This window comes from Mercurialis annua, linkage group LG1-X (assembly GCF_937616625.2).
Source record: "Mercurialis annua linkage group LG1-X, ddMerAnnu1.2, whole genome shotgun sequence".
Classification (NCBI taxonomy): Eukaryota; Viridiplantae; Streptophyta; class Magnoliopsida; order Malpighiales; family Euphorbiaceae; genus Mercurialis; species Mercurialis annua.
In genome coordinates, this window is record NC_065570.1 from 53391096 (window position 1) to 53418941 (window position 27846).

Below are 27846 nucleotides of genomic sequence, written 5' to 3' on the forward strand. Positions count from 1 at the left end.
CCAGCACTAGTTTCAGCCATAGCTTCAACACCAAATCCAGCACTATTTCCAGCCCTAAATTGAACACCAACTCCAACACTAGTTTCAGCCCTAGCTACAACACTAGACTCAACACTAAGTAGTTGAGACTCACATGCATAAAAATGCCATTCTAAAGCATCCTCATGTTGTGAAAGTATATGAAACAAACTTTCTTCATTGTATACTAACACATATCTTGTTGCATCAGCCCTGAAATAAATCATTTGCACTTTCACACACCCAACATCCTCTAAGTAAGACAATAAATCTACATATGAAAATTTGTCGAAGTCAATTTTACTGTTGGCTATTGTAACCTTATCCCCTGTATACTTGTCAAATCTCAAATAACCACCATGATGTATAATCAAAGTGTGAAAAACCTCAAATGCCTTTCCCATCCTGCATCAGAATAACACAAGCAACTGTACACAATCATGGACAAATCAAGTAACACGAAAAAAAACCCAGAACACTTAATGTTAAAGCATGAAAAAATGCAGTAACTAACAACACCCATGCATAAAATTACATCAAACCCTAACTAAGTCAGCAAAATTACAAATATAACATAAAAAAGTGATAAACAAACCCTAAAAGCCAATGCAATAAAGGTTGGGACCACATTCAACAAGAATTTCAATTATAATAATCAGGATGCATTTAAAAATTACTAAACAAAACTAGCACTTACCTACTAACAGTTAAGGCACTGGTCCCAGCGAATTTTAAATCCTTCTCTTGCTGAAAACGAACCCTACAACCTTGTCCTTTTGCGCGTCACTAATAAATTCTTTAATCTGAAATTTCTTGTTTAATACGAACCCTAAATTACATCCACAATTTTGCTTACAAGTCTGAATTCTTGTTCAAAACGAATTACCCAAAACGAACCCTAAACGAGTCCTAAATGATTATCTCTTTAACAGTATCACATAAATTTCTTTCCATGAAGAACTCATCGACTTCCTCTTTAGATTTTAGGGTTTTCTTTTCTCAGTCCCCCAACTGATACAGTGATACGGGTTTTACTAAAATATCCCTAACCTTGAGGTATCAAAGCTACACCGTTTAAAGAAACATGAATTAAAACGGTGACGTTTTGTTATTTGATGATTAGGCATGAAAATAATGATGTGGCATTTTTTTTCCTACGTGTTAATGTTGTGGCGTATAATAAAGGAGTTGAATCGCGTAGACGGAGTGTGAGCGGACGCGCGGATGGTTCTGTTAAATAAGGACCTTTAAAACAAAAAAAGGTAAGTACAGGGATTCAGACGAGTGAAAATATAGTACAGGGACCAGATGAATAAAAAGTGAGTAGTACAGGGGCTCCTAGATGGGTTTAGCCTTCTTTTAATTGGATTATACATGCATGTATTTGTAGCTAAATTGCAATAAAGGTCATCATTTATTATAAACTTGATGTCATTATCTTTTATTACTTTTATTATAACAGGGTCTTATGAGAAATTTAATTATTTGTCAATTTTTGAACCTCTTATGAATTGTAAGACAAGCATTGATCAAGAGGGAATAGTTTTATCAATTGGAAAAATCCAAGTAATTGCATATGCTAACATCAATTTCTTTGGCATTTTGCTCTGCCTTGCTATTTTATAATTAATAAGTTAGTGATGACTTACTCACCCACTTGATTAGAATGGTGATTTTTTTTTTCTGAACCTAACGTGGTGGTTATGATAATAACTAAATACTAATTTGTATGTTTTGTTCAATTAGCACCAACATTAATTTTTACAGAAAATTAATTAAAAAAAATATTTATTAATATCAATTTAATTTTTATGCTAATTGTCTGACATGTAAAATGTTCATGTAGATATTGTTATTTAAGTCATACAATTATTTACACTAATTAAATATGAAAAGCATGTCAATTTAGAGTCTGAATGCAACTAATAGATTCGTTTGCTGAAAACAACACAAAGAAGCAGGTTGATATGTCATGATCATTATTTAGAACAACTGTTATTTATATTATATAGAAGAAAGCTAGCTACTTACACAAAAAAATAAACTAAAATTGAAATAATCTTTCTTGTTGAATGTTTGTAATATTCAATTAAATTTTTGTTGAATTCACAAGATTAATAATACAAGGACATTGAATTCAAAATTTGCTAAGGATCATCTGAATTTCTAATCTATAATCGTAGAAAAGTTGCAACGAATCAAGATTAATGTCAAATATCAAACATTTGATTCTTGTTCACCTGCAAACCATTGAACTGTTCTTCGTGCTATCGGCAACCAAAGCCTTCTTGTTCTGTCTTCCTTTAAACTCAAGTCATTGAACCTTGAACATACTGTAATTTCTGACATTGATCTTTTCTCAACATTATTAATCATTTTCGACGAATTTTCATATTCGTCCTTATACGAGGTAGAAGCTGAATCAGAATTGTCAGCTCGGATAATCTTGGATTCGTACGATCTTTTCCTCTCCATATCCTCTTTGATATTTTCTATCTGTTCATTGATAGATAAAGTATTCTGAAATCTTGCACTACTCGAGAATCTGTTGCTCGACATGATATGAAGCATCTCGGAACTCAACGATAAAAAATCCGAGGAGTTAACATCGCTCCATCTGCTCTTGATGATAGCATCAGAAACAATGATCTTGTGCTTGAACTTGTGCCAAAATTTCTTGTTATTGCTTTGTTGAACAAGTAATTCTTCTTTTTCGCCTTTTCCGAGTTTGAATCTTGATGGTGACGCTTGCTGATGATAATCTTGCTCTCTCTGGATAAAAATCTCAATGTTAGGATCATCGGTTAGGTTTGACGGGTTATGTAAGTATCGCAAGCTGCTGGAATAACTGAAGCTCTTGAGTTCGGAAGGATCGAATTTGTATCTGCAAAGAGGACAGCTAGAATGATTTTCCAGCCATTGATCAATGCAGTTAACGTGAAAAGCATGTTTGCATTTAGGCAACAATCGGAGAATTTCGATGTCTTCGAATTTCGATAAGCAAACTGCACATTCTAATCCTTGTTTTGAGCCTTTGAGTGAAGAAAACCTGAAGAAGGGAAGTGAATCAATGAGTTCTCTATCAATGCCGGAAAATCTCGACCTTGATCCACCGAGTATGGAACTTTGGTGATCGGTATCGGTGAATAAACGATCACTGGTTCTGTTTCCGCGACAGAATTTTGCATAGGCGAGTATGATTAATGTTGCAGACAGCATAACTGATATGATGCCAATGACTACTGCAATGCTCGGCCGGAGCGGCTTGAGCAGAGTGGATTGATCAGAATCGAAAGCGTTTTGAGCTTCGGCATGGAAGAACGATAAACAAAGAATTAGTAGGAGCAATCGTAGTTGATTCATAGGAGAGTAAGGCCTATGTTCTTTTTTTTCTTCTGTATAATGAACATTCTGCTATGAATGACTCTTACAGAAGATGAAACAATATTTTATTTGTCATTTTTGTTTAATGGTTATGTTGTTTTCATTAAACCGAGTGGGTCCCTAAGAGAAGCTCTTCTAGTTTGTCCATATGGTCCGTCCAATTTGATAAACAAGTTTATTCCGGCAACTATCGTTTTGTTTGTTGACTGTTTGCTGGCCAGATTAGGATTTGTTTTGTTTATAAGGTTAGTTACAGTCAGCTAGGGTTTAGAAAATTTCCAACTGAATCAAACCTGAATTTTTAATTTTTTTCAAAATCAAGCGGAATTCAGGAATTTAGAAACTTTTAAATCAAACCGAACCAAATAGGCCAATTTGGTTGATTTTTTGGTTCTGTCTGAACCGAAAATAAACTGATCTTTTCTTTTTTACTTTTCAAACCGAATCAAGCCGAAAGCCAAAAGAAATTTATAATGTCAAACCTAACCAAACCAAATTTGTCGGTTATGCTCGACTATTAGGTTTGATTCGGCTTTTGCATACCCCTACGGTCAAGCGTGGTTACCTTACCCTACCGGACTGGGAGGGTAAATATAAATGCAGATTTTGACTTTATCGCATAAACAATTCTAACAAGAACTATTTACTGAAATCTCATATAAATAAAGAATAACACTATTCTTTAAAAAATATAAGCCTCATAAGAACCTCTATGAAGCTGAAATAATAACTACATTTATCATGGAGGTAATCCTGGCTCAGCTTCAGCAGGATCAGAGCTGGCTGTTTGCCTATTCCCTTATTTGTTCATTTAATAAATGAGGGGTGAGGATATTCTAGTTTGTAATAATAGCCTAATGATTCTTCAGAAGGAAAACAAATTAGTATCAAAACTGGCAAGTTAAATCCTGCACCATATGTTTCTGATATTTTGCTCAAAGCTTTCCGAAGCTCAAAATGCATACCGGTAGATGGCATCTGCTACACCATCTTCATCATTGCTCACACCAATTACATCAGCCACAGCTTTTGTCTTTTCTGCTCCATTTTTAAGGGCAATGCCTAGAGAGGCCAGCTCAAGCATCTCAATATCATTTTCACCATCTCCTATAGCCATTATCTGAAAATTATGATATTAGAATTGTTGAAAGATGATACTACTAGAACTTTTAGGTGAAGATATAGTACCGTATCCTCTATGATCAACCCCCATTTGATTAGTTAGATACATAAGGTAAAGTGAGCCTATACTTTTTCATACTTCAAGGCCAATGACATCCATGTGCAGAGTGTGTTAGAATTAACATTATTGTTGGAGCTAACAACTTGAAGTTTTACGTGGATTGATTATTTGATAATTTATAAAGAAAGTTTACAAAGAAACTATCCGTCTCAATTTCAATTATCGAAAATTAAAAGAAACTTTTTAAATTTTATTCCAAAATGATTCCTTTTGATCCGCGAGATGAGTTCACTATATCGATTTATCACTTGTTTTTTTACTAATTTATTGAAATGTTAGACTTAAAAACTATTATTGGAGCCTCACATATCAGTTTGAACTTTTAGGTGGATCAGTTATTTGATATGATATTAGAGCCTCTATAATTGAAGGTCTAGAGTTCGATATTTAATGAGCATTCGCGTGTGTTGATGTATTAGAAATAATATTATTATTGGAGCCTCAACTAACATCTTGAACTTTTATATGTGGTAATTGATCCCAAGGGTACCCAAACTATCATAATTTTTTGCATTTTGGTCACCAAAGTTTGATTCGTTTCAATTTAGTTACCAGACTTTAATTTCTTTTCCATTTGATTACTAAACTTTAATTTTGTTTCCACGAGAGGTTTTCCGACAAAAATCGCATATGTAACAGCCAGAATTTACTTTTTCTTTTCTTTAAAACTTGACATGTATGCATAATTTGATCGAAAAACTCCCCGAAAAATGGAAATTATGCATAAGTGACAAGTTTTCAGAAAAATACAAGTAAAAAATGATTGCCGTGTGGCAAAACATAACTGTCACGTCAGCATTTTGGTCGGAAAATCTCTGTTGAAAAATAAAGTTTAATAACTAAAATGAAACGAACCAAAGTTTGGTCACCAAAATACAATAAAGCGATAGTTTGGGTACCCTCAGGATTAATTACCCCTTTTATGTGGAATGGTTATTTGACAAGAACCAATCAGGAACAAGTTCATAAGAGTAAATAGACATGTCTTTTGACTGAATTTCAGATACAATGTTTGGCCAAAAATTTGTCCAGTTAGCTTCACATACTTCCATCTATTTTAACTGATTTCCCACTTTATCATTTTTTGAAATATTTAAGGGCCATTACACCTATAACTTCAGATGCCTTATTATTTCTTAATAAAGATATGCATGAAAGAAAATGAAGAATATCCTATACCTCCTTTGCGGAGACACCCAAATGATCAAGCAGCATTTTTACTCCATTCCCTTTTGAGGTTCCACGCGGAACAATTTCAAGCATGTCTGGAACAGCTTGCACAACACTGGCACGATCCCCTGTTGCTTCTGACCAGTATGGCCGCAATGTAGTGGCCACTCCCTCAGCCGTGTCTAAAAATATAAGCTTCTGTACGTCCAAGAGAGGGGAGTGGTAAAAAAGGAAGGAAGATAGAAACATCAACTTTCTTTTGCTCACATACATAAATAAATGAATAGATGTCAGTACATTACATGCTCCCACTTATTCTGAAATCTGATTTAATTAAATCATATGGGAAATAATAATTTGCTTTAGAGTGAGATGCACTCAAACTTGGACAAAGCATGCCTTTGATATTCTGACTCTAAGAGTCATATTAGAGACTGACAGCATTAACAAAATTCAAACTGAAAGATGGGTTTGTAAATCACACTCAAATAAATAAAATGAATAATCTATTTGTTGGTGTTTTTGTTTTCTCATCTGGTGTCAGTCACATTGTAAATGTAATTATTACAATTTACACCTTTCTAGTAGAACATGTTTATTCTACTTCTTAGAGTGAACAGAAGACGATGTTTGTGACCATACCTGAATGTCAGAAGCAGCCAAGAGATGCTCAACTGAAGGCATGATCTCGGCCTGTAAAGATTGCTTTTGTTAGTTATTTTAAGCAAAATTTTTAAGGCAATACCAAGAGAACTATTATTACGTGTGCACCTTTGGCTCATGATATATGGTATGTAGTGAATCAACAAGAGGGTGATCAAATAATGTTAAGCACCGGTCATTGCTAAATGCAATGAGAGGAAACTTATGCTCCCAAGAGTAGAGGCATGCCTGCAATTATGATTATATGATGGTCAAAGAGAAGAATAACAATAACGATAACAACAGACAATTCAACAATGCTCGGGTAAATGCACCAGTGTCAATCCAGAAGAGAGGGCAGTTAAAACAAATTCTGTAATCCCAACAACTTGACTCCTAAACAGGATTCTAAAGCAATCTCACAGGCAACCACCTCAAAATAACACTGCCGCACTGCACATGCAGCCAAGAAGCAGAGAAGATAATCATACAAGACAAGGACATGAAATTCTACTTCTAATCAATGATAACATCACAATGTGCAACTGCAAAAAATGCCATAATGACGTCGCAATGAAGTACCACCAGACAATGGAACTTAAAACCAACTGTACAGATAGTATTAAGACTTCTGTGTGTTTGAATTAAAGTAAAATACTTTTTTTACATTCCCACACATGAATATAGTTAAAACTGAACTGAGTTCAAACATTTACTAACCTGTTTGCAGACACTTGGATCTAAATTGCTTCTATAAATTTCCCTACCTTGTCTACCATAAACAAGCAATCCCTGAGATCATGTAGAAACCAATAATAAGCGATTATCAAAAGGAATTTAATCAACAGCTAGACTGAAGGAAAGAACATTAAATGCAACCAGAAGTACAATTAAATCAATATTGGCCTTTTTGTTTAGAACTCAAAGAGAAAAACAGGCGGTAGAGCACATACGAGAAAGTTTTAAGTGCAACATCTTAAGAAAAGGTGTTTATTTACATGTTAATAGCTCTAAGAAAACAAGAATTTGGACATTACTTTTATAGCTTCAAGGATTCATGATAGTATGTCAGGCCCCTCATTTATTACTCATCTAATCATTTATACAAATCACAAATTAAAAAACATGTCTCCTCTCCATTGTTCCTTGAGCATTATAAATGTAAGCCCCAAGTTAGAACTGTTAATTTTGTAACATTAGCAGGAGAGCTTAAAATGTAATGTATGGATCACTTCAAGACTGGTGCTTTTCTAGCTTGTGGTAGCCATAGAGAGAAGAAAAGGCAGTAATCTAGCTGTGCTCTTGGAGCACCTGAATGTAAAGACAGAGATCAAATTGCATGACAAATACTATGCTCAATGCAGGTTGAGCTTAAGAAATTTTTTATGCATATGATTCTATTTAAAAGAATGCATAGACAATTGTATTGAAATAAAATCTCTAAACAGCGGATAATGTCCCTGAAAAAAAATGTTGAAAAAACATATGCATTAATAAGCGAAACTTGCTATAGCCAGTTGAACAAAATGAAGATTGACGAATAAAGGAGAATGCAAAAACCTGAAGAAAAACTCCAGGAGAAAACTCAGAGATAACACCATCTTTGCCGGCTAAATCTACCATCTTCATAATACTTATAACAGCAGGACGAGCCTATTCCAAAGTTCAAATCAAGAATTATCAACTAGAAGCTTCAAAATATACATCACAAACTGACTGAAAAAAAAAAAGCATAGGAAACCTCAGCTAATAGATAATTAAAGACAGAATGACAAACCAGCTTAGTTTAAAGCAACATGAAACTTAAGTTTCAATGTTAAGATGAATCGGAAAAAAATAGAAGCTCATCTAAAAAAAGCTGTGACTAAACATACACTTTAAACCCTGGTAATCAATTGACTGCAAATGGAAGAGGAAGGATTTACAGTTTCTTACTTTTCCAGTTGCTATCACCACCTTCAGACCCCTTGACAAAGCTTCCTTTAGAGCTTTGGCATTTGCAGAGGAAATTAGACTTTTGCTGTTCAGCAAGGTTCCTTACATTCAGAAATAAAGAGGAAAAAAATATTAATAGTCAGTGGCTAAAGCCATGAAACATCATTCTCCAAGTTTCAGGGTAAGCATACCATCCATATCACAAAAGATATAGCTGAATTTTGGTTTATAGAATCGAAGGCTGCCTTCTTTCTTCCTGTCTTTTGACAAAGTTTATGTAAGAACATTTGCGTTTGTAGCAGAAGGTAACTTTGAAATATTAAAAGCAAGCTTAAACTTACATTGACAAAAAATAATACATTGTAATTACCATCTAAATTTTCTGTTTGAAGATTCACATCAGAGTCATTATCATATGCACTTTGAATTAGTCCTTTTCCTTTCCACTCAAGACTCTTTAAAAGCAGTTCTTCCTCCTTCTCCATTTCAGCTTCAGCCTCTTCACTAATCTCATGATCAAATCCTAAAAGATGCAACAAGCCATGAACCTGCAAATGATGATAGGTTAAGGAATTTAGAAATGTGGTTGATGTTAAAATCTTATGGCGCAACTACATTTCTAGACATAGAGCCGTCTTTTTCAGTCTGTTATGTTTGTATCCTTCAAAAATTAACAACTAAAACATACTCGTCTCCTTGCTGAACGCCTCTCCAAAAACCTCATCCAACTCACAGCCTTTAGAAGATTAGAATAAAAAGAGGCATGTCCACAAGGTTGCTTTCCCTTAGAAAAATGAGAAAAAGTTTCACTTTCCGTGGGCGGGTAGGGGTTTCAAAGTTAAAGTCAAAGTCAAAGATTTTCCCAAGCTCATTATTTAAAATGTTATTATGACTGTACTGCCACGATGAGTGTTATCTATAGGTGATTCTCTTGAATATCAGCTGAAGTCATAGGCAACTGACACTTTTAATAGCAATCTTCAAATATTTAGCAAAATCAAAAAAAAAAAACTACCAATATAGCATATTCAATTGAACCAACATTGAAACTAGGCACCAACCAAGAGAATGCGAACTTCGTCAACAAGAGAATGCCCTCGTTCCTCAGCTTGTCGAGCAGCAGTCTCAACGGAAATAACTACATCACCCAACATAAGCTGCAAGAACTTTACCACGTCAACTAACTAAAATTCCAAAGCACTTATCTCATTGATTTTTAGTCGAAACAGATAAAATAACAATTGCCCAAAAGTACTTACAACAGGGAGGTCAAGACCAGGAATATGCTGAGACATTGAAAGAACATCAGTAGCATGATCCTCATCTCTCCATTCTTTATTAAGCTCGCGAATAAACTCGTCGTTGCAAAGTAAAACAGACAATTCCACACTTTCAAAACCTCCAAGATCAGATATTACAGTATCTCGAGTCTTGTAATTTGAATCTTTTAATCCATCAAATGCTAATTTCACTGCCATTGGTACATTTAGTTTAAGCAATTCTGCTATACTCTGCACAAAATTAAAAATTAAAAGAAATTCAGTCAAGAATACTAATAATGTTTGAACAGTTAACCATAATTAAATGTTACCAAGATTTCGGGATCATCAGGAAGGCCGTCTTCAATACAAATACTGACGTTAAGGTGCAATTCTTTTTCTTTACTTCTGGCGAGTGCTCGTCTCCGTACTTTCCGATAACCTCTCTGTGCAAGACAAACTGTAGCGCCGGTTATTTCGGGATTTGTTCGGGGGAGAGCGTGGAATTGTTTAGAAACTGAAGGGAAATTGAAAGGGTTTGATTTGGGAGTGACGAAGGAAAGTGCGTAAGAAGAAGAAGAGTGAGCAGAGGAGATAATGGCAGTTGCGAAAGGAAGAGAGGTGGCGCGTAGGAAGAGACGCGCCATTGGAAGGGTGGAGGAAGAAAGGCGAGGGAGCATATATGAATAATCTTCGTTTCAGAAAGTATTTGAACTCTTAATTGGTTTTTAATTCGCTTGAAGGGAACGGCGGTCTAGAATGAGAAAATTTGCAGCCCCCGATGAGAATATTTTTCTTTTTCAGAAATAGAGTTTTTTTTTTCTTTTTTTTAGAAGAAATAAGCTCTTTATTCATCAAACAATGGGGTTTACAATTTCATTTAACGGGCACTTCTCCGCTATAATTACAATTCTTACCAAAAAAAAACATTCCCCACTTAGTTAGAGCGTGAGCAATTTGATTATTCGGCCTCCTAACATGAATAAAGTTGACATTCTGATTCAATTGGTAGAGTCAAAAAAAAATACAATTATGTACATTTTCGATTTTCTTTTCACTCATGATTTGGTCCGGTCGACCCAATCACGATATTGGAAGAAGCCATCTGTTACCGAGTTATATTGTTGGAAATAACAAGAGCGTCTTTGAATACTTGAAGTTTCATATCTGAAGTCAGTTTTCAAGAAAGTATTGCAAAAGACTGGAATGAAAAACAAAACGGAATGTGCCGGATTTTTAGCATGTGCAACCATCAAACCAGAGAGACATTACTGAAAATCATGCCTTTCGAATCGAACGCAAGGCCCGTCTTCAAAATGAAAAGAAATACTCGTAAGGAAGAAAGATAGAGTGTGGTTGTGCTTTTTGAGGGTGCACAACTTTTCTAGACCAGCGAGCCGTTCTTTGCTTAGTAGAGCTATCGGCTGCAGACTACGATCGCTTCTTGTTCTCGCTCAGCCGTTTCTTTTTATTTTATTGTTATTTAGAATCTAGACTAAAGAAGAAGCTCCTGAATCAACTCTTAATTCATGATTTGTAGGGAGAGACTTATGTCACCACAAACAGAGACTAAAAGCAAGTGTAGGGTTCAAGGCTGGTGTTAAAGATTATAAATTGACTTATTATACTCCTGAATATGAAACCAAAGATACTGATATTTTGGCAGCATTCCGAGTAACTTCTCAACCCGAAAAGATGAAAAAGAAGAGGTATTGCAAACAGGAATGAACGGGAAGATCGAAAAGTTGGAAAGAGAGTTATAGATAATTGAACGCTATCCAATTTCTATCAAGAATACTTCGCTTTAAGTAGGTTGGACTAGGGGCTAGTGAAAATGTTATGAAATCTCTATTGGTGAGAGATTCTCCCCATTGAATCTTTCGAATCTCCCCATTGAATCTTTCGAATCTCCCCCTATTTTTTTGAGAGCGCGGAAGGTTAAAACTCCCGCTCGTCAAAATCAATCATTTTCCACCTCTAACACTACACGTCATTTTTTGTCTTGTTTTACACAAGTTGTCTCAAGTTTTAATAACTAATAGTATTGTGGTTACTAAAATTTTATGTGCACGCCTCATTCCGCTACACACCCTTTTTTTTTAACAAAGGCTAAAATTTTCATTAATAATAACGAAAATTGCCCGCACGGGTTTGGTCTAGTGGTCTAAAACTCAGTCATCTGGGCGCCGAAGGTCGCGGGTTCGAACCCCGGCTACGCCCTTTCTTAATATGGAGTGATTGAGGTTGGATTGCTGGCCATTATAGCCCGGAATTACCAGGTAAGTGGACTTGCGGGCGGTCCACATCCCGGGGTTTGACAATGATATTGAGTTTCGGCTCAGTAGAGTGAGTCCTCGTCACCAAAAAAAATAACGAAAATTACATGAACGGTTTTTCAATACACCTATACTTCATGAAATTTTTGAAGGAGTAGTAAACTGGTTAATTTTTAATTACGGCATTCATCAAATAATTTTATAGTAATAAAAGAATAAAAATCCACGTGGAGAGATAAATTACAGAGAGACGGAGAAACCGCGTGCCAAACTGTAAAAACATATTTTCCAATTCTATTTTTGTTTCCACCAAAACCAAAAAAGAAAAAATTCCCAAGCTCACTCACTTGCTTATTTTCCTCTCTTTCTTTCGTTTTTCCCTTAATTGATTTTCAAATTTTTTTAATAGATTCATAATTGGTTTATTTTCAAACTCGTGATTCAAAAAAAAGTTGTGCTTCATCTTTGACTTTTTCAAATTAGGGTTTCCATCTGTTCCAGCTTTTTACTTCCATCGATTGATTCTCAATCTCATTGAGCTCCCTTTTGTTTTATTTTGTGGATTTGATTCCATTGCTTCAATTTTTTAGGGTTTGCGATTTTCAATTTTTGTTAAGTCTTATCGTTGAAAAATGGGGGATTCTCCGGGTACTAACGGAGCTTCACAATCGCAACCAACGAGTACTACAACTTCTACTAAGAGGTATGGGATCACCAAGCCAATTTCACTTGCTGGCCCTACTGAGGCTGATCTTCTTCGTAATGCTGATCTGGAGAAGGTAAAAGAACTCCACATTTTTAAATTTACTGTTGGAAATTCATTCAGGCATTTCATGTTGATTTTGGCAGCTAGGAGTTAATGTTTTTATTGTTTTTTTAGTGATTTCATCTCATCTGTAATGTACATTTGTTTTGAAAAGTTTCTGGTTGATTCGGGTTTATACGAGAACAAAGAGGAGAATTTGAAAAGAGAAGAGGTTCTTCGCCGCATTGATCAGGTATTTCAGTTTGTAATTGCCAAAATGTTAGCTATTATTTTAGCTGAACCAACGATTTAAACTAGTAAACTCTTAAGAGGACTAGAATTTTTATGGTGGTTTTGGCTTCACTGTTCAACACAGTGTTCCCAAGAGTATGGAAAAAGAAAGCAAAAATTAGATTTAGTTACAATCTCTTTGAAAAGCTTATAGTTGCTTACTTGCTTAAATTCAATTATTTGGACTTAAACAAAAACAAGGAATTTTGAAGGCAAAAGAATCATGCCACCAGTAAATGATTTTGCAAGGTTACAATCCCTGCTGACTTTCGTTAATCATTCAAGAAAGAACTTTAACTTGAGTTTATTTGATTTAAGCTCTAGATTTTTCATTTTCAGTTCTTAACTATAAACTAATTTTATCTTTAGTGGAACGTTTTCAAAATCTCGCACCGTTACCTATAGGGGTCTCTTATTTTTCTTCAGATCCTATGCAATAGGTGATCCCATTTTGTTTCTAATGGGATGCAGTTTGATATTTTGAAACAGTGTTTGTGATAAAATTGGCTTTTTACGTAGATTGTAAAAGGTTGGGTTAAGCACCTGACACGCCAAAGGGGCTACACAGAACAAATGGTGGAGGAAGGAAATGCAGTAATTTTCACTTTTGGGTCTTATCGTTTGGGGGTAAGCATGCCCAACAATAAGTCCTCTTATGCTATAAGAGGCTTCGCTTTGTCATTTTTAATATGTTCTTGTGCTGTAAAAGCACTGCCCTAGCATTATGAACTAATTTTTTATGTGATCTTAAGGTGATTAACTAGCTGGTTATACGAGGTTGCATTTATAGTTGGTAGCTGATATATCCTTGTACGTTGCTGGTTATATGAGGTTGCATTTATAGTTGGTAGCTGATATATCCTTGTACGTTGGTTTCACATTTTCATTCCTATATGGGACTATTTTCTAGGAATTTTGAACTCTGAATGAAGTATAAATTGTTAAAGTTTTTTTAATTCAAACTTCGTGATCTTTGAGCGCGTGTAATATTTTAATAGTATATGTATATCATACACATGCCTCCACATTAGCATTCATTTTGCTAAAAATGAATGTTTGTTAACCTCGTAATGGCTGGCTGTGAGCATATAACTGTTCATTCTGCCTTGCTGAATTCATGGCTTGAATTGATGGAAACATTTTGACTCAGTTGTCAAACTGGGAAAGTTTTTCAATCCTAACTTTGTGGTCTTTGGGGCATGTGTAATAGTTTAGAAGTTTAAAGGCATACACAAGCTTCAAGATTAGCCTTTTGGCTAAAAAATTTGAATACTTATTAACCTCGTAATGGATAATTCACCGTGGCTGAGTATATACTGTTATTCCTTCCTGAATTTGTGGGTTTGAAATGATGGAAAATGTTTACTCGGTTGGTTGTCAAAAGTAGCTGGATTTCTAATTCTCTACTCCTTGTGTTTGTTGAACAAAGTGTATTTTTTGCAGATAAATGAAATGTACAACCTGAGATTGAGTAATAAATTGCTATTTTAACAGGTTCATGGTCCTGGGGCTGACATAGACACCTTATGCGTCGGGCCATCTTATGTGAACCGAGAGGTGACTTTTAATCATGACTTTCTTGCATAAGGAATTTTCAGTAAGTTCCACATAAGGTTTCCTTTAACATTTTTGAGTGCATTTTTTCAGGAAGATTTCTTCATTATTTTACATGACATTCTGGCTGAAATGGATGAAGTTACTGAGCTTCAACCAGTTCCAGACGCGCACGTCCCAGTTATGAAATTCAAGTTCCAGGGAATATCAGTTGATCTTCTTTATGCAAGTATTTCTTGTCTGGTTGTTCCTGACGTAAGTTCTCTCTTCTAAATATTATTGACAAATGGCCCCTTTTTATGGAGGAATGATGCAGTTAGGATTTTAGTTTAGATATGTTTGGTTATCTTTATATAACCTATTCAAATATAATTATACAGTTCCGATGCATTTTGTTCATTGTTTTCTTATTTTGTTGCTAGTTGGTCCATGTAATTTTGTATTTAATCTTTTTATGCATTTGATGCTCAGGTTTTTGTTTTACTGATCAACTTATGCACTGGTGGAGTAATATGGTCTTAGTTTCTTTCAGATTTGTATTTTGTTGTTTTCTGCTCTTTCACCAATTTGCGTATGAATGTATTCTAGAGTTTATGATGTCATGCTTTGAATTGTTTATAGCATTTAATGTAGAATATTGGAGCTAATTTATACAGGACCTGGACATCTCTCATGGGTCTGTGCTATCTGATGTTGATGAGCAAACTGTTCGAAGTCTTAACGGGTGCAGGGTTGCTGATCAAATCCTTAAACTTGTGCCTAATGTTGAGGTGAACATACTGTGCGATTTCACCTGGCTTATTTTACTATTTTGTTACTTAAATATTATTTTAACCCTTGACAAAATTGTAGCATTTTCGAACGACGCTTAGATGTTTGAAATTTTGGGCTAAAAGGCGTGGTGTGTATTCAAATGTAAGATGAGCACGCTTTCCTATGTCATAGAAATTGTTTCCTTAATATTACAGTTTTTCATTTGCCTTCGAATTATATAGGTTACTGGTTTCCTTGGTGGTGTAAATTGGGCTCTTTTAGTCGCACGGCTATGCCAACTTTATCCCAATGCGATCCCTAGCATGCTAGTTTCTCGATTTTTTAGAGTATATACACAATGGCGATGGCCGAACCCCGTGATGCTGTGTTCAATAGAAGAAGATGAACATGGATTTCCTGTATGGGATCCTCGAAGAAACCCTCGAGACCGATTTCATCAAATGCCAATTATAACACCTGCTTATCCTTGTATGAATTCTAGCTACAATGTGTCTGTGAGTACTCTCCGAGTGATGATGGAGCAATTTCTATGTGGTAACAAGATATGTGAGGTGAGAGCATAAGTGTTAAGTTTCTGCCTCAGCTGCCTACATTATGCTACTGACGCATTTTCTTTTATCTCTGTCACCCCTGCAGGAGATTGAGCTGAACAAGGCTCAGTGGAGTGCTCTGTTTGAGCCCTATCTTTTCTTTGAGGCATACAAAAACTACTTGCAGATTGATATTAATGCGGCAGATGCTGATGATTTGCTGGCTTGGAAAGGCTGGGTGGAGTCTCGGCTTAGACAATTGACCTTGAAGGCAAGGGCTTTACCTCCTCTGTTCTAGTTGTATATTCCCTTGCTTTTAATCGAAAGATTTAGCCGGAGTTATTTCTCTCATGTGTTCCTATGTGCACTATGCAGATAGAAAGAGATACAAATGGGATGCTGCAATGCCATCCTTATCCAAATGAGTACATTGACATATCCAAGCAATGTCCACATTGTGCTTTCTTCATGGGCTTACAGAGGAGTGAGGGGTTAAGTGGTCAGGAAGGCCAGCAATTTGATATACGGGGAACAGTTGATGAGTTTAGGCAAGATATAAACATGTATATGTTTTGGAAACCAGGAATGGAAATTTATGTATCTCATGTTCGCAGAAGGCAGCTTCCGGCTTTTGTTTTTCCTGATGGATACAAGAGGTCTCGTCCATCGAGGCATCCAAGCCAGCAGGCTGGTAAACCTAGTGAAGATACTCCAAGGGCTGGGTCCGTTGAGGGGCATCTTAAGAGAAAGAATGACCATGAAGTGGTTGGTGTAAAGCCAGTTAAACCTGAGAAACGGGCTTCTATAAGCCCACAAAGGGTTCATTCTGTTTCTCCAGAAAGTAATAGTAGTAGGTGCGATGGAACATCTCTGGCTAGCTTCTCTGAAGAGGTTAAAATAGGGTTTGCCACTGTTGGGGGTTTTTATAGCAATTCTGAGGCTAAGTCGCATACAGGGCAGTCAGACATTGGAAAAGGTATCTTTGGCAGTGTTGTCCAGGTGGCTGAAACTGTTAAATATGAAGCTGTATCCAGTGTTGGTAGTTCTATGGATTTGGAACATTTGCCTGTAGTAATAGATAAGATGGAGCAAGCCGAATGCAAATTCGTCAGTCCAGATCTGAAAGTGGAGTTGCTTGATCCATGTGGAACATCCAATGCTGAAATAGAGAAAGCACATAAGACCAGCAGCATAGAGAGAACTGGAGATCCAGTGTCAGCTTCCATGGAGAATGAAGAGAATGGATCTACCAAGGGATTGTTAAGTTGGGCAGCAATTGCTATGGAGGTTGATGAAGAGCTAGTCAGACCTTGTAATCAAACAGCAGTGGTAGAACTTGATCAAAATGTTTTAGGTTCAAATTCCAGTGCTCGGAACCTCAATTATGAGGTGAGTTATTCTGTTTGAAGATTTTGGGTTAAAGATTGTAGCGGATGGCAGAAACATTAGCCGAAGTTATGGAGGAGATAGTGAGAGTGGGAATCTTTGCAGGGTGATATGGTAGCTGCGGATTCAGATACACTTCAGGGCTGTTTAAATACGGGCAGAGCATTTCAAAGTGCATTGCCAGAAGATTAGAGGTATGTTATTTAGATTGCTGACCTCAACTTATTTTTGTTTGATTAGTTTGTGTTATCCAGTAACTTTCTTTTTGGCCTACTTATTTATCATTTTCTTGTGCTTTCTTTATGGAGTTTGGATCATAATGATGACTTAGGTAATCTGTAAATTTTAGCTGGTAAAGAGTTCCACTGAGAATTTCAGTGCTGCAGAACTTCCAAGTAAGATGAGGCTCAGTATTAGGTGCTTCAATTGATAAGATCTCTATATGTTAATAGGTTAAAATTTGGCATATTATCTTTTGCTTATATACTAAGTTGCTTTTTTTTTTTACAATTTCAGTAAATTCTAATTCTGAAACATTTGTTTCTTCATACTATTTGTTTTGCATAGAAGATCTCCTAACTGGTGCATATGTGGTCACAGGTTCTGCACCACTATAAGTGCTATGCTTCAAGTAACTGTGCTTAAGAATGTGGCCATGTTTAGTGTTTTAAGGCTCAGATACATGACCGACCTTGATTTTTTGCACTCAAACGCCTAACTACTGTTTTTTTTTTTTTTTTGGATTCCTCTGTGTTGTTCTAGCCAAATACTGAAACTGGAAAGGTTGTAAATTCTGAAGGAGCTAGGTCAGAATTTTGGCAGAAGCCGGTGATAAGGCATGCATTTTGAACCTCAATTTTGTTTTCCTAATCAAAATATCTTTATGCTGTTGTATTTGTTTGTTTCCTTGCCTCTGGTTTAGCAGGTTGAGCCTGAAGTCAACAGCTCAACATTCGGGATCCGTTATCTGACGGGTTCGGTGTTTCAGAGTGGGAGGCCAGCAATTTGGTAAGTGCACATATTTATTGCTGGCTTTCATCAGTTTACCGGGTTTCTGCCTTGGCTCTGTGATGTGGACGGGGAGATTAGCATCAACAGCGCTTGCTTGGTGATTTGGGCCAGTTTTCTCAGATTTGCAGTGTTTGTTGCTGACTTAGCTCCCAGGAAACCGTTGAACTTGCTGATGTTTTGATAACATTCTCTGCTGTTTTAGAGCAGTGAATAACTTCTCCTTGCACAGTTCAGGAATTTTTATGCTTTTATTTTCCTGAAACTTTGGGTGGTTCTGGTCCAGTCGGGCCCTTTAAAGGTTACTTGGACCCAATATTCACATGGAACAATGGAAGGGGGCGTTTGCTTCTCTTTTTGATGTTCAAGCCTTTTGTGTGGCTTTTAGGGCATTTTATACATTACATTGTAATTCAAGTACAGAGATTTTTCTTGTTTCTTTTTTAAATTTTCCGTACGAGAAAAATCAAACAAATAGATACATGAGCATGTCTTTTTGAGACTTCTGGCTTTACTTATCTGAAAAGAAATACATACGGCATAATGCTTCTTTGCACTCAATTTGTTTTGTAATTTACACATACCAGTTCAGTCTGCAGTAAACCGAGGATGAGATTGTCCGAGGTTGCTCTGTTGATGATTCAGCTGAGCGCATCAGAAAAAATGATGGCCCAAGCTGCAAAATATCTTCATGTTTTTCTGATGGGTGAAGTAGAAAATTTGAAAATTGTATTGCTAAAGTAGCTATAGTACACAATGAACTCCTAGTAAGAGTTGTGCATTATTTTCGATGCTACAATATCGGCAAAAACAACACTAGTGTATGTTGTATTATCATACGCTGCTAAAGACCAAGTCGCTTTCGTAGTCGGCATCCGATACTCTCTTACTCCGTCTATAACTCGAAAGATATGTAGCAGTGCCTAGTAGAGGAGCAACATCAAACTCACTTGCTATCCTGTCTTTTTTAAACTTGGGAGAGTATCTACGTAAAACCTGCAAAACATCCTTCATTGAAGGCCTTTGGTTTGGAAGTTGGCTAGTGCAAAAAAGCCCTAGATTGAACACACCAGTCATCTCTTCCAGATAACATGTTTTCTTGATTTCCTCATCAAAGCAGTCGACAATCGGCTTTCCGTCTGCATTTTGCTTCCATGCCCATTCTGCAAGGCTGGAGTTCTCATCTCCGCTGTTTGGCTCTCTTCCTGTCACTAATTCTAGAAGAACAACTCCGAAACTATAGACATCAATCTTCTCGTTCACTTTGACTGTATAAGCATACTCTGCAATGGAAAACGTGGAAACAGAAAGCATTAAAAAGAGAGAGAGAGAAATGATAGTTTTTACAAGAAAAGATCATAAAAATAGAATTTCTTTCGGAAGCTGTTTTTTTTCTCAAAAATGAAATCCGAAATGCAAAAACGTTGGACTCGATAAGTTTCATAGATAGCTTATGCTCTCACCTGGGGCTATATAGCCATAAGAGCCTGCTACAGCAGACATCGTACGGGCTTCTCCTTCCTTGGTCACGATTTTGGCCAACCCGAAATCTGCTATCCTTGCCGTGAATTCAGAATCCAGCAGGATGTTACTAGACTTCACGTCCCGGTGAATGATCGGTGGAGAGCAATCATGGTGCATATAGCATAGTCCTTGTGCAGCTCCGATGGCAATCTGCAACCTCCTAGGCCAATCCAAGACGACAGAATTTGGCCCTGCCGCTGATGATATTCTCTTCTTCCCATAAAGCCATCTGTCAAGGCTTTGATTCTCCATGTACTCATACACCAGAAGCTTCGAGTCCTCACTCGAAACACAGCACAACAGCTTCACTATGTTTGCATGCCTGATCGCGCCTAAGATTTCAACCTCGGCGAGAAATTCCTTTTCATGTTTTGTATCGAACATTCTGTTATTCCAAATTCTTTTTACAGCAACAGATTCTCCTGCACGGTTTACAGGAATTCGGTATACCTTCCCTGATCCTCCGCTTCCGATCAGATTATTTTCTGTCAAACTCGCCAAAACGTTTGCTTGTGTGAAATCCACTCGCTGAAACGATGTCAACTTCCATGTTTCCAGCTCGTGTTTTTGCTTCTTTCGCAAGTAATCTCGAACAGCCAACATAGTTAACGAAACAGCAACTATGAAAACAGTTATTGTAAGAACAAGAATCAAGGCCAGAACCTTAGAGGACAATTTATCTGAATTACGAGTTCTAGTGTAGCAATTTGGAAGGTCTAGAACAGGATTCACAGCACAAAGATTAGAATTATTCAGGAAGCTATTCTCATAAGCAAGGTTATCATACTTCTCTGGGATTTGACCGGAAAACTGATTAGACGATAAGTCGAGAGATACAAGGTTCAGATTGGCGAATTCGGATGGGATTTTTCCGGAGAGATGGTTTTGAGACAAGTCTAAGTAAAGTAAATTAGGTAAAGATCCCATTGCTGCTGGGATTTGACCAGAAAGATCATTTCTTGCAAGATCTAGCGTGTTCAATGTCTTCCAGGAGATAATCCTGGACGGGAGCTGACCGGAAAGTTGATTCCCATCAAGCAAAAGATTGTTAAGGAAAGAGAGGCTGGTCAATTCCACAGGAATTTCACCTGACAACAGATTATTACTTGCCTCAAAAATAACCAAATTCACCCAACTAGAGGAACCAGTCGGAATCGAGCCTGAAAATTTATTGTTGCTAAGCTCTAGCCTTGTCAAATTCCGAGCCAAAGAGCTCGGAATTTGACCGGAAAAAGAATTGTTACTTAGCATCAAGTATGTCATATTGATTGCGGTCCAAATACCTGAAGGTATCTGGCCGAAAAACCTGTTATTATAAAGCTGAACCGTGATCAAAGTAGCACAACTGCCGAGCGATTGAGGCACTTGTCCTGTCAGGTTGTTTGTATACGCAACAACACCAATCAGCTTACCTCCAAAACAGAGATTTTCCGGCAGTTGACCACTGAAACGATTAGTCGAAACCTCGAAAGACACGAGCTTTGAGTGGAGGCCTATTTCCGGTGGCAGAACTCCACTCAAGTTGTTGGTGAAAATCCGAAAAGACGACAGCTCAGGCAGAAGTCCTAAACTTCGAGGTAATTCACCAGATAGTTGATTCATATAGAGATGCAGAACTTTTAAATTCTGTAACTTGCCAAAATCTTCTGGTATTGAACCGGTCAAGTTGTTGATAGCAATATCAATTTCAGCCAAATCCAAAGCTTCTACTTTCTGAGATAACCCACCAGACAATTGATTGTGAAACAGATACAAATTTGTCAAATTCTTCAATAAAAACAACCCATCAGGAATTTTACCTTCAAGTTTATTCACTGCTAAATCCAACTCCACGAGACTCGATAAATTGCTCAAACTTTCAGGTATATTACCTACCAAATTTGCATCTCTCATCCACAGTAACTTCAAATTTCTAAGATTACCAAACTCCACAGGAATAGTTGAAGGCACAAACCCATTAAAAGCTAACCCTAACTGCTCAAGATTAGACAAATTAATAATCTCCTTAGGAAAAGTACCATTGAACTGGTTCTGATAAAGAAACAAAGTCTGCAACTTTGGTAAATTACCAACCGCAGCAGGAATAGCACCAGAGAAATTATTAGCTCCAAGATCAATATATTTCAAATTAGAAAGATTATCAATATCATCAGGAACTGGGCCCACAAAATAATTTTGAGAAAGATCCAAGCTTTCAAGATTGGAGCAACTGTAAAGAAATTTTGGAAATTGACCAGGAATGTAATTATAAGCCAAGTCAAGATAACTCAGGTTCTTGAGATCACAGATTGTTGATGGAATTGGTACTGTGATGTTCTTGTCACGGAGTAACAGACCAGTGACGGTGCCGTCATCCGTGCAGTTAATCTCCGGCCAAGTGCACGGCGGGGATGACGAGTTCCAAGATTGTAAGGAAGGGGGGTTGCCTAGCTGTTGCTTGATGCTCAAGAGAGTGGACTGTTCTGTGTTGGTGGTGGTTTGTGAAATTACTTTGGAGGGTATTGAGATCAAGAAGAGAAAAAAGAAGTGGAGTGGGAATTTGGACATTTTGGAGGGGTAGTTTTGTGTTACGGTTAGTTTCTCCGGCGAGGGGGATTTTGCCGGGAAAGGGAATGGGTTGGTTTGAAATTGTAGGGTAGGAGTGAGGTTATATGTAATGGATTAAGGTTGGTGTAATGACACTGGAAATGGTAATAATTACAATTCCACCACTATAACGTTAATGGGTGAGTCAACTGGTAAAAAAAGTCGTTGCTATCACTTCTCAACTAAACTTTGCCTGGGTTTTTGATTTTTGTATGCCTATAAAGCACTGAAATTTTCGATTTAGTGTCTCTTTAGAATTTAATATCAAAAAATATCTGGGCCCACGCGTTCCGCATCGTGGGAATGCGGAACACGTGACGTTCCGCATTCCTACAATGCGGAACGCATTAATTAGCTGATTAAATTAATAATCAGCTAATTAAGCAACTTTAATATTTGGGCACTTTAACAATTTTAAAAAACGATATAATATTAATAAATGATTTTAAATTAATATTAACAAACGATATAAATTAACAAATGATATAATTTTAAGATACGATATAATATTAATTATATTTAAACAACGATTTTCAAAATAAATAATATATTAAAAATACAACATCTACTACAAATGACAAAAAGCAAATCTAGTGTACCAATATTATCTAAATAAAAATTTAATCTAAAAATTATATATCCATTTCGTCTCAATAAAGTTTGATCACTTAAAAAAAGTATACTATTAAAAAAATCGACTTGACATTTATAAATTTAAAAAATTTGTATGGTATTGATAAAAAAAATTAAAACGCAGTATGATATTTTTAACTCATTAAACTGGGTTGTTTCAATTTTTTTATTAATATTATCATACTAATTTTTTAAATTTTACAAATGTCAAATCGATTTTCTCAATGGTATATTTTTTTTAAGCGGTTGAACTTTATTGAGACGAAATGAATATATAATTTTTAGATTAAATTTGTATATAAATAATATTGGTACACCAATGATTGGGGAGACAAAAGTACTCCCCAATCATTAGGGAGTAATTAATCAGTTGATTAATGCGTTCCGCATTGTAGGAATGTGGAACGCCACGTGTTCCGTATTCCCGCAATGCAGAACGCGTGAACCCAGACACTCTTTTGGAATTAAATTTCAAGAAGGCATAAAATCGGAAATTTTAATGCCTTACGGACACAAAAATCAAAAACCCACTTTGCTTTGCACCAGTAATCACGATATTCATTTACTTGCTTAAAGGCAAAAATAGTAGGAATTCTTTAAGACTATTTCATTAAAAAGATCAATAATAATAATAGTAAATAACATTAATCTAATTCTCAAAAAAAAAAAAAACATTAATCTTTTTCATTCTAAAAGAACCATTTACCTTTTGTCTCTCCGTGTTCTTTCTCTAAAAGAAAACTTTCAACTAAAGTTCAATTTTTAAATTGGGAGGAATAATTTTTATAGCCTCTGACCGAGAAATTACTATAATCTATGATTGTTTTGGTGTTTTTTGATGTTATTTTGTATTTGAGTACCTAGACCACAAGTTAGATTAAAAGGATAATTAACAAAATATCTAAAAATAATATATTAGCATTTCTTCTTGATTATAATTTTCCAACTTGATTTCCATACTCCAGCGTGTTCAGTCTTTATTTTTTTATTCTACTCTTTTATTTTTATACTTTACCGTTTTGAATTTATACTCATGCTCCTTTTTTTTCTTACTCTTCTTCTTTTTTCTTCTTTTTTTCACTTCATCCAATCAAAATAACTAATAATTTAATCAATATATTTAAAATTTTCAGCTCATAAAATTAAATAGATTGATTTTTCTAATACTATCGCCACATTTTTAAAATTTATTGTGAGTTTTAAATTTAGTTTCAGATCCGCTCGAATTTTTAATTCGTAATCAAATCGCTTCAAATTCTACTTGGAATCCAAATCCGACAATCATAACTTTCTCCAAAAACAAAAAAACTATAAATTTTTAATTTATTTATTCTCATTAAAAATCTATTAAAAACGGCTTCAAACGGTTTCAAACAATTTCTAAAACACATATTTATTGTCATTTAAAAAAATTATACAATGGTTTCAAATAGTTTACAAGAGTTTCAAACAGTTTACAAAGATTTCAAATAGTTTATAAAGGTTTCAAACAGTTTCATAAAATACAAATTGCAACCTTTATCTAAAAATAGTTTCAAACAATTTAAAAATAGTTTCAAACAATTTAAAAATAGTTTCAAACAATTTAAAAATATTTCAAACAGTTTACAAAAGTTTAAATCAGTTTCAAACGGATTCTAAAAACAGTGTCAAACATTTCATAAAAAAAATAAATTAGTTATAAAAACAATTTGCAAAGTGTTCAATGGTTTATAAAGGTTTCAAACAAACAATTTAAAACGATTTCTAAAAACAGTTTCAAACGGTTTACAATAGTTTCAAACGTGTGAACATAAATCATCAATAAAAATTAAAAAATAATACATAAAAAATAAAAATAAAATAAAAAAGAAGAAGAAGAAGAAGATCCAGAATAAGAGATATGATGATGGCGATGACGTAATATTCCGTAGCTTTAAATTTTCTGAGACGAATACGATTGATTTTTTCATCGTTGATTTCTTATTTGTTTCAAATCTTTGATTGTTAGTATTATAAATCGAATATATTAAATAATTTATAGAAAATTTAAATAGAATTTGCTAAGAAATTATGGAAGAAATTAAAAAAAAAGTTGTAGAGAAAATAAGAAGAAAAATAAGGAGGAGGAGGAAGAAAAAAGAAAAAAAGAATAAGAAAAAGAGGAGAGAGATAAAAAAAAAAGATAAAATGAAATTTGCATGTATTTAAAAAAATGAGAGTAAAAATGCAAATGCGGTATTTTGCTAATTGAGGTACAACTAAAAATAAAGAAAAATAAAATAAAAAAGTAAATTTTTGAAAGTGAGACATTGAGAACAAATAAATTTAAAAAAAAAAATTTGTGCAAATTCCTCTAGATTGAAAACATAAGTTACATTAAAGTTGGAATTTTTTTGATGAATCAATGTTTTTTTTAGATTTAATTGAAGTCATATTATAGATGGACTCTTGAAGATGAAACTTTTAAGAATATGAATAGTATTATGAAAATTCACACATGAATAATTTTTCTGCATATTTAATATCGTTAAATTTATTCTTAATTATTTATTTTATTTTTTTATCTTTTAAGTAGATTTTATTCGTCATTTGATTTATTTGGTAGCACTTCAATTTTTGTTTAATATAATATAACTTTTAATAAATGAAATGATATTGCTATAGTAGTACATAAGAGCGTAAATGAGTTGAGATGCTCGTTAATTATTTTAAGATCCATTTGGAAAAAAAAATCAAAATAGATTCGAAAAAATTTAAATCAAACTCAAAAATCAATTAAAGACGTGTCATGCTCGTGAGCTTAGACGTGCATTTTTATACCTCTAAATTTAGGTATATATCATCTATTGTTTGAATTTCATATTATATAGTGAAAAAAAATTAAATATATCAAATATGGTAATTTTCAATTTTAATTTAATAAATTCGAGTTGACGTCGAGAGCTCAAGTTCGAGCTTGAAAGTTTAAGCCTCATTCGAGCTCGAACTTGTATAATACACTCGAGCTCTAGCACTAGCTTGGTATAACTCGAACTCGACTCGTTTATGTTCCTACTAATTCACCACATTTACGCGATGCTAAAAATAATATAAGGTTAAATGATTTCATAAATTTGACTTGTCAAAAAATGAAAGTTGGTAATTGATATTGTCAAATTTTAAAATTCGTGTTGTAATTGTAAGTCACGTTAGAGTTCGTGATTTAATTTGCACTGACTCTTTTTTAATCTAGTACTTAAATTTATAATTGATACAAATATAAATAAAATTATATTTTCACGAGATTAAATAATTTCATAAATTAAATTTATTTTAATTTAAGTGAGCTCATAAATTTTTCTCTCTTTTTTCCCTCTCAAATAAAAAATCCATCTGTCAAGAGTTTTTGTTACTTCAGCTATCGTCAATGGTGTATTCTTGCTTTTGGCGGTAGCCATTTTTTTATTGCTTTACGTAGAATAAAATAAATAGCCGAATTTTTTAATCTTTTTTTATTTTTGTTGGTAAACTTATCGACGAGGCACATCAATTTCAATATATATACGAATCAAGAATCATAAATAGATCAAGATCTTTTAAGCCTGGAGACTAATCGTTTAGAGGTTATATTAGTTTTTTTATATTTTTTACTGTGGTAATTGTCTTTTTATATGAAAAATTTATTGTCATTTTTTTATGAAAGGTTTATTTGTGTTAGACAGCGAAAAATTAAATCTATATTATGGTAAAACAATTGCGTAATTTTAATTTTAATTTTATGAGGCGATGTGCTAACAAGATTTTGCATCTTGTTTCATGCCAAGTTATCAAAAACAATTATAACTTTCATAAATTCTTACTTTAGTAACTGTTTGATATTAATGAAAGATTATTTTTTTGTCAACAAAAAAATTCAATTTAATTTGTTTTATACATTTTTTATTTCTTTTTTTAAATTTTCTTACTTTAGTCATTTTTTAAAATTAAAAAATAAATAAAAATTCTAAAAAAATATTAAAAATTAAATTAAAGTTATTAAATCGATAAATTTCATAATGTATAATTTTTATTTATATATTAAAAATATAATTTTATGTATTAAATTGAACTATTTATCAAAAACAATGTATTAAATTGAACTTGAATTTTCTTAGTTAAATCTTTTAATTTAATTGACTAACAATAAAAATGACCGGAATGACTAAAATATTAACGAAAATAAAAAAACTATATTATTTAATTTTAAATAAGAAAGACGAAAGTATAAATTATGATATATGTGGAGAATTTGAAAGCAATTTATTTTATTATCTCTCACTTTTTTTTAGTTAGTGGGTCTGCACCTACTTTATATATATATATATATATATATATATATATATATATATATATATATATATATATATAAAGTTCTTATTAAAGTCTCATTTGTTAAATATTAGTAGTAGTGATGGGAAGTTTGAACTCATGATCTTATTAGACGCCGCAACACATATACTTTTTTTTAATTGGTGATGTTAAAGATAACTCACATTATTTAGGAATATAAATATAAATGAATTTATAAGTGAAGTCTCAACCACTTATTAACTAGTACTGGTTATTAAGTCATGGTTAAATTTAATAACATTTCATAAGTATGTGGGTTGTCACATTTTCATCTATATAAAATGAACTACTCTTGTCAATTAATTAAATTATATTTCTAATATGGTATACAAGCGGTCTGACCCGGATTCTTAAATATACGGTTGTCCATCTGGATGTTCAGTCTCAGTGGCCCGATCTGACGTCGACGTTACGTATTAAATCGCAAGAATTTTAGGGGCAGTTTCAATTTTAAGTGACAACTGAATGTTCAGTTCTGGTTGTACTTGGGAGGAAGTGTTAAAAATAATTCCACGTTGTTTATGAATACAAATATAAA

At 34.3% G+C, this 27846-nt stretch overlaps 4 protein-coding genes across 8 annotated transcripts; 1 reads left to right on the forward strand and 3 right to left on the reverse strand.

The window, feature by feature from the left end:
• Positions 1 to 2079: 2079 nt before the first annotated feature.
• Positions 2080 to 3948, reverse strand: LOC126657901 (E3 ubiquitin-protein ligase ATL42-like). The gene has a single exon (XM_050352616.1). It carries the CDS (start codon positions 3379 to 3381, stop codon positions 2236 to 2238), a length of 1146 nt encoding a protein of 381 aa, XP_050208573.1. The 5' UTR covers positions 3382 to 3948; the 3' UTR covers positions 2080 to 2235.
• An 81-nt stretch (positions 3949 to 4029) lies between these two features.
• On the reverse strand, positions 4030 to 10424 carry LOC126657885 (endoribonuclease YBEY, chloroplastic). Its single transcript, XM_050352615.2, has 12 exons — positions 9984 to 10424; positions 9652 to 9903; positions 9454 to 9549; positions 8763 to 8940; positions 8584 to 8652; positions 8393 to 8493; positions 8018 to 8110; positions 7178 to 7249; positions 6587 to 6706; positions 6458 to 6508; positions 5825 to 6013; positions 4030 to 4522 (listed from the first exon to the last, which is right to left on the reverse strand). The coding sequence occupies exons 1-12, from the start codon at positions 10329 to 10331 to the stop codon at positions 4355 to 4357; spliced, it is 1737 nt and encodes a 578-aa protein (XP_050208572.1). The 5' UTR covers positions 10332 to 10424; the 3' UTR covers positions 4030 to 4354.
• A 1812-nt stretch (positions 10425 to 12236) lies between these two features.
• Positions 12237 to 18776, forward strand: LOC126657839 (nuclear poly(A) polymerase 4-like). 5 transcript variants are annotated; one of them, XR_007633471.2, is made up of 13 exons: positions 12237 to 12706; positions 12848 to 12925; positions 13483 to 13590; positions 14458 to 14520; positions 14611 to 14772; positions 15174 to 15287; positions 15370 to 15432; positions 15513 to 15842; positions 15928 to 16092; positions 16197 to 17210; positions 17313 to 17401; positions 17970 to 18043; positions 18130 to 18776. XR_007633471.2 is itself a non-coding variant. In XM_050352614.2 (13 exons), exons 1-11 carry the CDS (start codon positions 12560 to 12562, stop codon positions 17397 to 17399), a joined length of 2331 nt encoding a protein of 776 aa, XP_050208571.1. In that variant the 5' UTR covers positions 12237 to 12559; the 3' UTR covers positions 17400 to 17401; positions 17970 to 18013; positions 18130 to 18776. The 5 variants fall into 5 exon arrangements, 3 of the variants coding, with proteins under 3 accessions (XP_050208571.1, XP_050208570.1, XP_050208569.1); XR_007633465.2 differs by having other exon boundaries at positions 18133 to 18776; XM_050352614.2 differs by having other exon boundaries at positions 17970 to 18013.
• A 146-nt stretch (positions 18777 to 18922) lies between these two features.
• LOC126657823 (receptor-like protein kinase HSL1) lies at positions 18923 to 22369 on the reverse strand. Its single transcript, XM_050352611.2, has 2 exons — positions 19679 to 22369; positions 18923 to 19498 (listed from the first exon to the last, which is right to left on the reverse strand). Exons 1-2 carry the CDS (start codon positions 22284 to 22286, stop codon positions 19050 to 19052), a joined length of 3057 nt encoding a protein of 1018 aa, XP_050208568.1. The 5' UTR covers positions 22287 to 22369; the 3' UTR covers positions 18923 to 19049.
• Positions 22370 to 27846: the final 5477 nt, after the last annotated feature.

Coding starts and splice junctions, on each gene's coding strand:
- LOC126657901 (XM_050352616.1), bottom strand. CDS start 3,381: ATGAATCAACTACGATTGCTCCTACTAATTCTTTGTTTATCGTTCTTC.
- LOC126657885 (XM_050352615.2), bottom strand. CDS start 10,331: ATGCTCCCTCGCCTTTCTTCCTCCACCCTTCCAATGGCGCGTCTCTTC. Junction 6,707..7,177: donor ATCCAAGTGTCTGCAAACAG/GTTAGTAAATGT, acceptor TCATAATTGCAG/GCATGCCTCTACTCTTGGGA. Junction 6,509..6,586: donor CCATATATCATGAGCCAAAG/GTGCACACGTAA, acceptor CAATCTTTACAG/GCCGAGATCATGCCTTCAGT.
- LOC126657839 (XM_050352612.2), top strand. CDS start 12,560: ATGGGGGATTCTCCGGGTACTAACGGAGCTTCACAATCGCAACCAACG. Junction 12,707..12,847: donor GTAATGCTGATCTGGAGAAG/GTAAAAGAACTC, acceptor TGTTTTGAAAAG/TTTCTGGTTGATTCGGGTTT. Junction 17,211..17,312: donor CTCGGAACCTCAATTATGAG/GTGAGTTATTCT, acceptor GAATCTTTGCAG/GGTGATATGGTAGCTGCGGA.
- LOC126657823 (XM_050352611.2), bottom strand. CDS start 22,286: ATGTCCAAATTCCCACTCCACTTCTTTTTTCTCTTCTTGATCTCAATA. Junction 19,499..19,678: donor TTATGGCTATATAGCCCCAG/GTGAGAGCATAA, acceptor TTTCCATTGCAG/AGTATGCTTATACAGTCAAA.